Source organism: Paramisgurnus dabryanus, chromosome 20 (assembly GCF_030506205.2).
Source record: "Paramisgurnus dabryanus chromosome 20, PD_genome_1.1, whole genome shotgun sequence".
NCBI classification, from domain to species: Eukaryota; Metazoa; Chordata; class Actinopteri; order Cypriniformes; family Cobitidae; genus Paramisgurnus; species Paramisgurnus dabryanus.
The window spans coordinates 26,956,961-26,970,083 of NC_133356.1; the positions used below are offsets into that span (position 1 = coordinate 26,956,961).

Sequence of the window (13,123 nt, forward strand, 5' to 3'; positions counted from 1 at the left end):
GAGGAGGAAAGCAGGATCGACAATGAAAACAAACCAAAACTTAAGACGGAGTTTCATGCGCTATGCGCATGCGTCGCCTGTGTAAAGTTACTGGAGCGCGCACGTCTCTCACAAGTATTGTAATGGCAGTGATTGACAAGCCAGAGGGCCAATCGCTGATGCGATGACCGCATGAGCAATTGGCTGGTGTTTTTAAGGCCCTATCTTGTGCACAGATGATGTATATTAATATTATTACTTTCAGTGCACCTAATAAATAGTCTTTTATCATTTAGTAAAGACAGTTTCAAGTAATATTGCAAAAAATTATAAAACAAACATCCTCTTTTGCACCTTTAAAGTGCTGTGTAATAAGATAAAAAATATCATACATCTCACAAGACGACATGTAATCAAATTCAAGTTTTTTGGGTTACTCATAGACTCCAGACAATGTAATGATGGCTATTGCTTGCTGGGTAGAGACCTACAGTACTGTAATTCAGGAAAACTGTGTTTATGACAATAAAGTCAAAGCCTATCAATATTGGCATAACCTGCTGTCCAGAATTATTTCTGGCCTGTGTTACATATGCGAGTTGAACTAAATACCCACAAACCCTTGTATGCTACTGTATCTTCAACTTATTAAAGCTGACATGTACTGTAAAGTGAATAAGTAAAATTATGCTATACAATTTAATTCCTTTAGGCCTTTTTATGTCCAGCAGCTTTGCACAATAAGGCAGGAATGAGGGAATGTTTTCAGCTGACTTGCTTCGGCTCATATTGTGCTGTGTTTATTCAATTCACTGCTGCACGCCCAACTGTTTTTCTCACCACAGGCTGCAGCACGGGCCCATTATGGTACAGATTTTAGATCTGCTAGAACCCTCCAGCACCCTAAAATGAATATCCTAGGCAGTCGCACATGGCATCGTAGCATATAGCTGCAAATCAGAACCCGTCACAGAGTGATCAGGATGAGATAATTGGTAAATAACCTCGGATTACGCCGAGTGCGTTGTGTCCATTCAAACTTTAATGGACAATTTATGAAGGCATGAGAGAGAGAGAATGGCAAAACAATATCTTTCTGAGACGTGGGTGTGGAGAGCAGCAGTCATAATGGAATTGCCATGTGAATTGATCGTAATGAAGCATGCAGTCCGACAGTTCCCTCTGATATTTGTTTATGATTACAAATGGGTGTTGATCTGGACCCAGCGGTTGAACTCATAAACCAGTCCGACACTGCTGGCCTTTCCGTGGGTCTCTGTGATGGGACGGAGGGTGGTAAAAGAATAATGGTTTATTCTCTAGCTCATTTAGAGTTGACCACACAGCTGGAGGGCCCAGATGTACAAATTTAATGGCTAATTACTGTCTCGCACACACACACTGGCTGATGAGAGTAAAAGGTCACTGAGAAGCTTCGGGTGCGAGTTTATTGTGTTATTTATGCATGTAAATTATTAGCCACAAAATTGGGCTACTCAGACACTGTGAAGCCAAACTAATGATGCAATCGATCAAACAATAACCTAGTTCTTCTATTCATATGTTATGTAATTGTGAATTATTTAAATTGTAAAAAATTAAGAAAAATAGAAAGAAAAAAAGTAAAAAAGAAGGAAAGAAAAAGAGAAGGAAATAGGCAGAAAGATTTTACACAAGAATGAGAATTTACAATGAGAATGAGAAAGACAGAAAGAAAATAAGAGAAGAAAAGTATGAAAAAGTGTATTTACATGAAAATGAGAAAGAAAGAAAGAAAGAAAGAAAGAAAGAAAGAAAGAAAGAAAGAAAGAAAGAAAGAAAGAAAGAAAGAAAAATAGAACAAGAAAAATGAATGAAAGAAAGAACAAACAGGAAAGACAAAAAATGTAAAAGAGAACAAGAACGAAAGATGAAAGAAAAATGATCATCAGCAAGAAAAAGAAAAAATGGATGAATGAATGAAAAACAAAAGAACAATTGAAAGAATGAAAGAACCAAAAGGAAAGGAAAAATGAATGAGAAAGAAAAAAGAATTTACAACAAGAAAGAGAAAGACAGAAAGGAAAACAGAATGAGAATTTACAATGAAAACAAGTAAGAAAGAAAGAAAATAAGAGAAGGAAACTGTGAAAAGGTGAATTTAAATTAATGAGAATTTTTCAATGAGAAAATGAAAGAAAGAAAGAAAGAAAGAAAGAAAGAAAGAAAGAAAAAGGAAAAAGAAAGAAAGACAGAAATGCAAATATAACAAGAGAAATTAATGAAAGAAAACTAACAGGAACGACAAAAAATGAAAAAGAGAACAAGAACGAAAGACAAAAGAAAAAATAATCATCAGCAAGAAAAAGAAAGAAAGAACAAATGAAAGAACAAAAGAACAAATGTAAGAACTAAAAAGAAAGGACAAAAGAACAAGAAAAAGAAAGAAAGAATGAAAGAACAAAAAACAAATGAAAGTTCCAAAAAGAAATGAAAAGAAAACAAGAAAAATTGAATGAAAGAAAGATAAAACAAGAATGAAAAAGAAAGTAAAAGAGAACAAGAACATCAAAAAAGATTAGAAAATGAAAGAACAAAGATGAAAAAGAAAGTAAAAGAGAACAAGAACAAGAAAATAAATTATTAAAGAATGAAAAAACAAGAATGAAAAAGAAAGGACAAGAAAACAAAAACAAGAAAAACAAAGAATGAAAAGAATGAAAGATCAAAAATATAAAGAAAGAAAAGGAGAACAAGAACAAGAAAAATTAAAACTGCAAGCAGTGATGGAAGGGCCCTCGCACTCATGTGCACCGCCACTCTATGGCCTTAGTAAAGCAATAAACCAGGGGGATTGAAATTTCCGTGGATAAATATAGGTGGATATTCAAAGGAACTTTGAAATGCCACTACTCCTTTATGCAGCAGGTGGCGCTATGATTGTAATTGATTGTTGTAACATTGATGTGTTGAGGCCAGGACCCTTGTCAAACGTATGATGTCTGTGACAGGTCGGACATTGCATGTCTGAGTTACAACAGCTTTCTCATGACGAAAAATCAAACTTTGACAGGCCACAACGGACACGCCCCTTTAACGAAATGTCAAGATCTTCACAATTTATCATTGTGAAGTCCCTAAGTTCAGACTGACCAAATATGATGATGATCTGAATACATTTCAATGAGCAGTAAATCACAGTGTAAAACATGTCATTTCCTGCTTCCAGCAGGTTGCGCTATAACTTTTACTGAATATTGCCATGTTGATGTGTTCAGGACAGGACAAATATCAAACTTGTGAAGCATGGGTCAGATTGGACATTTTAAACCTGAGTTAGAACAACTTCCTGTTTCATTGAGAAACACAGAAATTTGGCAAGCCGCCACATACACACCCTCCATTGAAATGTCAAGATCTCCGCAATTTAGCATTGCAAAGCCCTTTAGATGACACTCACCAAATATGATGATTATCTGATTAAATTTATAGGAGGAGTTCGTTAAAATACGAAGGCCAGAAATGGCAAAATTTGCACTCAAATTACAGAGAAAATTCAAAATGGCTGACTTCCTGTGGGGTTAAGAGCTTTGCTCCAAGAGACTTTTTTGTAGGTCTTGGGGTGATACATGATCCTACCGCTTTTCGTATCTGTGCGATTAACGTAGCGGGGGGGCTGCTCTACTGAATTTTTGTAGGTGGCACTATAGAGCCATTTTAACACCCCAAGTTCTAAAGCCTATATCACATGAAAATATTCGCCACTTTTGACACGTGTGCAACGTTTCATGACTTTTTGAGCTCGTTTAGGCTGTCAAAAATGGGATTCATTTAGCGATACTTTGCGAGGCCGCAACGGACACGCCCTTTAACAAAAAGTCAAGGTCGTTGCTATTTATCATCACACAAGGTCTTGAGATTAGACTGATGAAATATGATGTTGATATGGTTAAATCTCTAAGAGCAGGAAGTCACAGCATAAAAGGTGGTATTTCCTGCTGCCTCTAGGTGGCGCTATGACTGATACTGAATTATGCCATGTTGATGTGTTCAGGCCGGGACCCTTATGAAATGTGTGAAGTTGGGGGCAGATCGGACTATGTATGTCTGAATTACAACAGCTTCCTGTTTCACGGTGAAACATCACACTTTGCCAGGCTGCCACGGACACGCCCTTCAACGAAAAGTCAAGATCTTTGCAATTTATCACCGCAACAGGCTTAACATCAGTCAGACCAAATATGATGATGATTTGATTAAATCTCTAAGAGCAGTAAATCACAGCGTAAAACATGGTATTTCCTCCTACCTCTAGGTGGCGCTATGAGTGAAGTTGAATATTGGCATTGAAATGTGTTCAGGCCAAGACCCTTATCAAACGTATGAAGCGTGGGCCAGATTGGACATTGTATGCCTGAGTTAGAGCCACTTCCTGTTTCATGGCGAAAATGCAGAAATTTGTCAGGCCGCCACGGACACACCCTCTGACGAAAAGTCAAGATCTCCGCAATTTAACATCGCAAAGGCCTTTAGATGAGATTGACCAAATATGACGATGATCGGATTAAATCTGTAGGAGGAGTTTGTTAAAGTATGAAGCCTGGAAATGACCAAATTTGCACAAAAATCAAGGCAAAAATTCAAAATGGCGGACTTCCTGTTGGGTTTAGAGCTTCGCTCCAAGAGACTTTTTTGTAGGTCTGGGGGTGATAGATGATCCTACCAAATTTCGTATCTGTATGTTTTTCGTAGCGGGGGGGCTGTTCTCTTGAAATTTTGCAGGTGGCGCTATCGAGCCATTTCTACACGCCCACTTCTGGCGCCTATACCACATGTAAATTTTCGCCACTTCTGACATGTGTGCAAAATTTCATGAGTTTTCGAGCATGTTTCGCCCCTCAAAAATGCGATTCACTTTGGAGAAGAAGAAGAATAAATAATAATAATAATAATAATAATAATAATAATAATAAACCGAGCAAAAACAATAGGGTCCTCGCACCCCGGTGTGCTCGGGCCCTAATAATAAAAAATTAAAAAACAAGAATGAAAAAGAAAGGAAAATAGAACAAGAATGAAAAAGAAAGGAAAAGAGAACAAGAAAAAAGAATACAAGAAAGATAAAACAAGAACAACAAAGAGAAAGAAAAACAAGAACAAGAATGAAAGAAGACAGAAAACAAATGAACATCAGAAAGAAAGAAAGAAAGAAAGAAAGAAAGAAAAAGAAAGAAAGAAAGAAAGAAAGAAAGAAAGAGAATAAGTTGTTCCCGTAGATCACTTTGTTGAGTATTGAGTTAGCAGTGCAAAGGTGATGGGTTCGATTCTGATAAAATGTACATTTAGAGTAAAATGAACTTAAGTTGCTTTGGATAAAAAATGCATAAAAGAAAGAAAGAAAGAAAGTAAGAAAGAAAGAAAGAAAGAAAGAAAGTGATAGTCCAATATGCAGAACTATGAATTATTTAGTATATGTGCTTTCAAATAAAGGAAATATAATGTTTGAGAACATTAGTGATCAGTCACAAAAGCCTTCTTTATGATCAATGAGTCTGTCATTATTTTAAATTATCTGTAAATCTCTTCCCACATACACATCATTACATAAAGAGATGGATACATGTACAGTATACTGTAGCAGTTAATGTCTGTGTAGTGGATGGTACGTGGAAAACGGGCCAGATCAAGCAAAACGTGGTTGTAAAACTGGTCAGCAATAGCATTAACTCTAGAGTTTTGTTTATTGCTTTGTTATGGCTCATTGACACCTGCTCACCGCTCTGAGATCTCATTTCAAAGCCATTACAATGCTGCAATCTACACTTGCTATTGGGGCGTCCTGCAGGCGAGATTAAGACAGGGAGATAAATAAATGTTATAAAATCCACCTAACCACAGTCGTCATGTTATTTTTTCAAAATGGCTGTAAGACACGCGCAGCATTTACACATGTGCAGAGGCTTACAGTACATTACTGCACCATAAGGCTTAATGGTCTCTATATTTATTTCTTTGAAATTATTACAAAGATATATACAGTAGAATATCAGAGTCGAAAATCTGACACCACATTAAAATTCTGTGTTTCGTTATAATCTAATTTAAACTGATTTTTTTAAATAGCATTGTGAAAATAATAATAATGATAAATATATAAATATTGCGTTAGCAGCACAAAATGTCATGAATTCGATTGCTAGACAACATACACATCCACATCCAAATGTATACTTTGAATGCACTGTAAGATGCTTTGGATAAAAATGTCTAACAAATGCAAAAATATAAATAAAAGAAAAAAAATCTATAATACAAAGGAAATAATGTAATTCTGCACTACAGTGTATTTCAAAATAAAAGTTAGATTTTTGGGGATTTTGGGGTTAGATTTCTTCCACTGAAGCACATAAGACGTTACTTGAGCATTTTCAAAGCATGCTGGGATAACTTGAATCATCAGGATTTGAAAACTTGAGTCTATGCCAGTATGTTTTGTCAATAAAGGAGCAAAGGGCAACAAGATACCCCCAGATACTGAAATGTAAAATCAATTCTACCATTCACTGCATTGTTGCATTGCCCCTTTTTTTTACCATCAACCATTTTTATCAACATATTATAATGTGTAATGCAAAAGTTGTACTAAATAAGAAAAAAAGGTGCAAAACAAAAGCATTTATTTCCTGCTGGTCTCAGACATTTGGACTCCACTGTATAGTTTAGTAAACCTCTCTTGGCAGTAAAATAGGTTGAAATGTTTAAACAAAGAACAGAGCCCTATAATCAGGTGATTTAAATGGACCTGTAACAAGCACTTGTGATTCGGTTGTTTGTAAATACAAAGGCGTTCTTCTAACTACAGTTAATGCAGTAAACAAGCAATTGAGGAAAATGGTGCAGAAGATGGTTTGTTTGGAAATGCCGTTTCTGTATCTCATCAGTCTTGTGTGCAACACAAACAATGAATTTTGCAGGAAATACTAGCTGGTTATCGTATTTTGAAGATATTTTGCCCATCAGACCAGAACTGCTGCAGTGTAAAACAGCCATAAGGAGATTTTATGTGTTTGTGAGAAAAAGGCTACAGGCTCAGCATTATGTTATTGCAGTCCTGTGCCAGACATGGTTTGATTTTGGATGTTTTGTAACGGAGACACGTTAAGTTAAATTGTAGAATTATGAGTTTGAGGCTTCATATTATACCAGTGATGGGAATAGACACCACCTTGTGGTGTTATCGAGAAAGGACGTGGGGAAATATAAAAACAACACGGCACACTGCTCGGTATCATCCATCTCTATAAAACCTGCACACATACCTTTCTTCCCATTTAACTTAAATGTTTAAAAACACGTGGCACTTCTTGTTGATTTGTGTTTAACAAAGTTAAACTCGTTGTGCGTTTCGGTTCGTTGAGATTAACAGACTCTACATTTGCCTTTACTGTATGAGCTTGGCTTGTATAAGTGTTTCTTTTGCTATAGTAACACAACATGAGAAAGAAATACTTTACAAATCATTTAGTGTTTACTAAGTTTTACAAAAAGAAGGCGATATCATTGTTCAGAATATAAATTACATATTGTACAGTGTTTTGAAATATATCCTATACAGTGTGTTCAAGTCTGATCAAAATATAAAGGATGTTATCTGTTGAAAATTATCATTTATGGCACGGATCAGACTCTGGAACACTGTTCTTACAGTACGTTGTGCTATCGTTACTCCTTTGGGAGTCTCTGAATCCGACACCGCCATTAGGGGTGTAAATCGGCTGAATACGGAAGTCCCCCTTAAGAAGCTGTTCGTTATTTAAAGAAACTATCTGAAAGCTAGTCTCAGTCATCTCCAGAATGGAGTTATCTTTCTTGGTCCCTGCTTCGCAATAATCGTCTTTTCTTCTGCCTCGGCTATATTTCCATTTGGACGACTCTGACCTTCCCTTTTTGTGCATGTGCCAGCAAAATATGCTTAACATTACCACCAGGACCACTAGCACCGCCCCACCAATCAGGCCAGCCAGTAGGAAAGGGGAGCTGGGGTCCTGCTGTGTAGCTTGCTCGGGCTCAGTGGTGTTGTCATCCGAATTAAAAGAAGCAGACTTTGTCGTCACCTCCGAGCAAATTGTATCATCTCCTGGGTGGTAGTTGTTGAAAGCATCTAGAGGATCCACGCAAATGCGGTAGGATGATTTGGGCTGCAGGTTCGTCAGCAAGATTCCTTCAAGGTCGCCCACTACCATAGTCTCCTGCATGGGGCCGGCGATCAAACTGTGACCCAGTTTGACCCAAGTAACCTTATAGGCCGTGACGGTAAACGACGATACCCAGCTTACCTGGATGCATGAAGCATTTAACACAATGAAAGAAACACGTAACGTTTCCTGTATCGGGCTATCAGGGACATTTGTGCTCAGCTCCCCGTCCGCGGTCGGTAGGGGAAGTGCAAAAGGTGGAGGGGTGGGTGTGGGCAGAGAGCGAGGGGGTGTGAAGGCCGTTTGAGTGGCTGACTCAGCGGTGGATGAAGAGAGCAGCGTGGGCTGTTGTGTGAATCGTGGGACTGTGGTTGTGCTGTTAGGACACTGGATGAGCTCCAGGGTCAGCTCTCTGATTACCATGCCACGTACCCTCTCTGGTTTCTGGCACATAAATCCACGGACATTGAGGGTAGCTGGCAGCGACTTTAACCACAGTATGACCCATTTAATGCTGCAGTCACAGAGCCAAAGGTTGTTTCGAACAGTGAGCTGTCTCAGGCTGCGGAGCCCGTCAAAGACGCCCTGTGTGAGAGACTGCAGCTGGTTGTTGGAAATATCCAGTCTCTCCAAGCGATGCAGGCCGCGAAAGGCCGTCACAGGAATCTCATTCATTTGATTATCTTGCAAGTTCAGCTTGATTAAAAACTCAGCCGGTAGATATGGTGGAGGAAACATGAGCGAGTTACGTGCCATTGACAGGGTTTTAAGATTAACCAAGCTCTGAAAGGCCCCCGGGTCGATGCCCTCGTCTGTGAGCAGATTTCCGTCAAGGAGGAGAACTTCCAGGCCTGTCACGTTCTCGAAAGCGTCCTCGGCTATGAGCGCTATGCGGTTCTCGTCCAGCCGCAACTCTCTGAGTTCCTCTGGGAGCCCGACGGGTACGCTGCTCAGGTGGTTTTTGGTAAGGAAAAGGGTTTTAAGGCTGACGGCCTCTCTGAAGGCCCCCTCCTCGACACCCACGGTGGAGATGGAGTTGTCGTCCAGATAGAGCTCCTCCAGGCGAAGCAGCTGTGCGAGGGCAGCCCGGGACACCGTCTGTATGTTATTCTCCTGCAGGTGAAGCACCCGCACGTTTTTGGGCAGATTGACAGGAAATTCGTCAAGCTGGTTGCCATAGAGATACACAGTCTCCACTGAGGCAACGTTGTGCATTTCCAGGGGAAATCCAGCATTGTTGATTTGATTGTTGTGAAGGTAAAGGGTCTTATAACCCTCTCCTAGCCCTAGAGGCACTGATGTTAGACTCCTCTCGTTACAGTAAACAAAGGTCCTGTCACATCGACACTCCTCTGGACAGCTCGTGGCCCGTGAGAAATGCATGTGAAGACCCAGCAGTATTGGTATCCACGGGCTGATCAAAGCGGGAAAGTCTTTATTCCAGATTCGGATCTGTACCTCCATTTTGTCAAACTTTGGACGACAACACTGCACGTAATTGAAAAGAAAGGAAGAAAAAATCAAATAAAATCCACTATGCTGGAATTCTCTACGGATCTTGAAGCTTGCGTTGTGGTGAGTATGATGTGTTGAAGTCAGTGAGTAATCCTCCAGTAATTGCCTGTACTAAGCTCCCCAACAGAAGAGCAATAGTCTCATTAACTCGTACAACTCCCTCTCATCCATCCATCCTCGCTTGGGCTGGAAATGATATCAGAGCTCATCACATTGTCACTCATGAGGTCAGGGAGAGACGATTTCAAAGTGTGTGGGCCAAGGCAGCAAGTACAGAGGGTTCATAGGAGAAAATCTCCTCTCCCAGCGCAGGTGGACGCTCCCTGAAAGGCACAGTTTCCCTCAGTAGCATTTTGATCCACTTACCTATTTTGAAAAAAAAAAATACAAAAATGAGAAACTATTTCAATTTTCCATCTACTATCTTCTTCCTGAAGTCACTTTCTGTAAAATTTTACAGGAAAACCTTTACAAAAACTAACCATGGTTTAAATCAAAAAATGAGGTTACTGTAATATGCTTACCACAAATTAACCACTGTTTTGCTATAGCCACAATTTAAAAACATGTTTAAGGTAAATGCATAATTTTACAAATGGTGATCAATACATCAAAAAAATAAATAAAAATAAAAAATACAGGGTTACTACACTTTTACAATATTAAAACCATGGCTAATTTTTGTAGAAGAACAAAAAAACATCTCAATATTCATAAAGTGTGCGTGTGTGTGTGTACGTGTGTGTAAGGACACAGGTGTTCAGTCAAGCCAAAATGAGGATTTTTATGACACATTATGATGAAATGAAACAGTGGAGCACAAGTAATTACTTTGAGGCCCGAAATAATTATTTATCAAAAATATGGTGTTTTGTATATATTTGCATGCTAACAGGAGACAACGAAAGAGAGAAAGAGAGAGAGAGTATATGAAGTGCAGACAGTACTAAAATAGGATCTCTGCCAGTCATCTTGCTCTCTGAGAGGAGAGAATGATGACTGGCGACATCAGCATCTCAGAGACTTGTAAAGGGCACTGAGGTGTTTAGTCTGTCACATGCCATGATGATGGACAGGTCTGTTCTCAGATGCTCTGCCACAGAGTTCTCTCAGTAATAATGATTCTGAACCTGGGGACAGTGAGAACCGCTCTAGTAAATCAGTGAGTTTTGAAAGGTTAAGAACCAAAACCGTGCATAATGTACAGACTGTGAGCACTCTTATAGTCAATAAGATGCGGGCGCCTGTCTGATATATCTGTCAATTTAGCAGCTATGTCATGTATGGGCAGCACTATTACACCGTTGAATGATCACTGAGCATGTAAAGGACTGAAGTATGTCATCATAAGTTATGTAATCATCAATAAGGTGTAATCCATATCGGCCTGCATGGCATAAATATTGCATTGCATTTGCACATTTTACACATTTATTCCCACATAGACATTTTGACAGTCAACATTTAATAGAAATCTATCTATCTATCTATCTATCTATCTATCTATCTATCTATCTATCTATCTATCTATCTATCTATCTATCTATCTGTATACATCCGCATAATTGCATTGCAAGTGTAGAATACATTTGAGAGAAAATAATATTTTGCATTATTCTGATTTATTCTTGCATACATTTTACTGTGGTCTTTATTTAATCTACTTAATTCTGGAGCTGACTTATCATTATTAAAACAAAAAGAAATTCTGTTTATTGCTCCAGTGCGAATAACAGACAGATGAAATGAGAAGTAGTCTGGTAATGCACACAGGGAAAATAACATATGGCAATGCTCGACTTATTATTGAGTGAAATTTCCTGCTTTACCCATCATTTAACCGAATTACAAGAGAATGCGTTGTTTGACGGAAACTTATTCTATTATAGCTGTTTTGTGCGCCATTCCTTATGTTGCGCGTAAAAGTTAATTGGTGTTCGGAATAGTCAACCATTAAAATATATGCATTTTTGATAAAGCTGACAAATCCAGTCAGCACATCTACAATCCATAACATTTTGTTTTTAACTCTTACCTTTTTAAAAGAGGATTCGTCCAGTGCAGGCACCATATAAACTCTTCCAGCGTCCCTCCGATGGTTGTTATTATTGGAGTTAAAATTTTCCAATTAAACTAAAGAATGATCCCACAGCCATGTATGTCCACCCTCCTCAGTCGGAGGGTCAACCCGTCGATCCTGCAGTCCGGATGGTCTAAAAAGCAACATTATGCTGAGCGTTTGATCCCGGACAGGATTTCAAGCGTCTGCGCAACATGATGTGCCCGAGCGCCGCTGCTTCAGTTCGGCTGATGCGCTCTCGGGTTCCGCGCTCTACTCACCAAATTACCAAAGCGCATTTGACTCCCGCTACTTCTCACACCCAAACGGAGATGTTAGACTTCTTCTTGACTAAAGTCCGATTCCTCAGACATAATGACTTATAACTGATGATGTTTGATTCAAGTGTACAGAACGACGCTTCTCTTTGGAGCTTATGGGAGGGATTGCAGTAATGAATTCAGTTGATGGCAATCTCTCTCTCTCTCTCTCTCTCTCTCTCTCTCTCTCTCTCTCTCTCTCTCTCTCTCTCTCTCTCTCAGACACACACACACACACACACACACACACAATCTCACTCACACGCATACACATTTGGGTAAGTGTTGCAGAACATTTACTTTTAATTTCTGGTGCGCAATGGATTCATGCACATTATATTGCAATAGTAAACTGCTTTGTTTTATTTATTTTTATCAGATTTGCATACAGCTGAATGTTTTCATAGGATCTACAGTACAGTACATGTACTTTACATTGAATTATCAATGCTGATAACTAATTAATTTTAACAACTACAGTTTTCAGAGAATTTACTGGTTAGAAACATTGTGATAAACAGATGTATAACATATGTAATAACACAAGGAGAGCTGTAATATTAAGAACTAGGCGTTACAAAGGACCCCCATGCTGAGATAAAACACTCATTAGGGTTTGAGCTCCATCTGTATGCAATTTTGATTTATTCAAATGGTGCAGTATACTGTTTAAAAAAATGAATCCAATTTTGTGGCTGGCTGGAATGCTTTTGGAAAGTTTTTGTGCACACGGCAAAGAGTGAATCAAAATTCAGTGGTGAGAGATCAGTAACCAATTTTCTCCTGTGGCACAAACATAATCCGCCTCTTCCTTTAGAGCAAAATACGATATGCACGCCCCTTTAATGAACCATAAAACCAATACAGTACATCTTAAGCACATTCTGACACAAAGACATGAATCTTGTCTGTCATATCGTGCAATCAATTCTTTAATCTTTTGATGGTTTCTTCCTCACCTGGAACATCAGTCAAATTCTGTATACCGGGATTTACGGATATAGGCTTTCTGCTGTTTAGATACAGTTATATTCAGCCAATCGATGGATGAGGATATGAGGAGACCCGAAAATGAC

At 38.8% G+C, this 13,123-nt stretch overlaps 1 protein-coding gene across 1 annotated transcript; it reads right to left on the reverse strand.

The window, feature by feature from the left end:
* Nucleotides 1-6,073: 6,073 nt before the first annotated feature.
* Nucleotides 6,074-12,166, reverse strand: LOC135787402 (leucine-rich repeat transmembrane protein FLRT2). Its single transcript, XM_065297344.2, has 2 exons — nt 11,704-12,166; nt 6,074-10,034 (listed from the first exon to the last, which is right to left on the reverse strand). Exon 2 carries the CDS (start codon nt 9,615-9,617, stop codon nt 7,623-7,625), a length of 1,995 nt encoding a protein of 664 aa, XP_065153416.1. The 5' UTR covers nt 9,618-10,034; nt 11,704-12,166; the 3' UTR covers nt 6,074-7,622.
* Between the last annotated feature and the right edge of the window lie 957 nt (nt 12,167-13,123).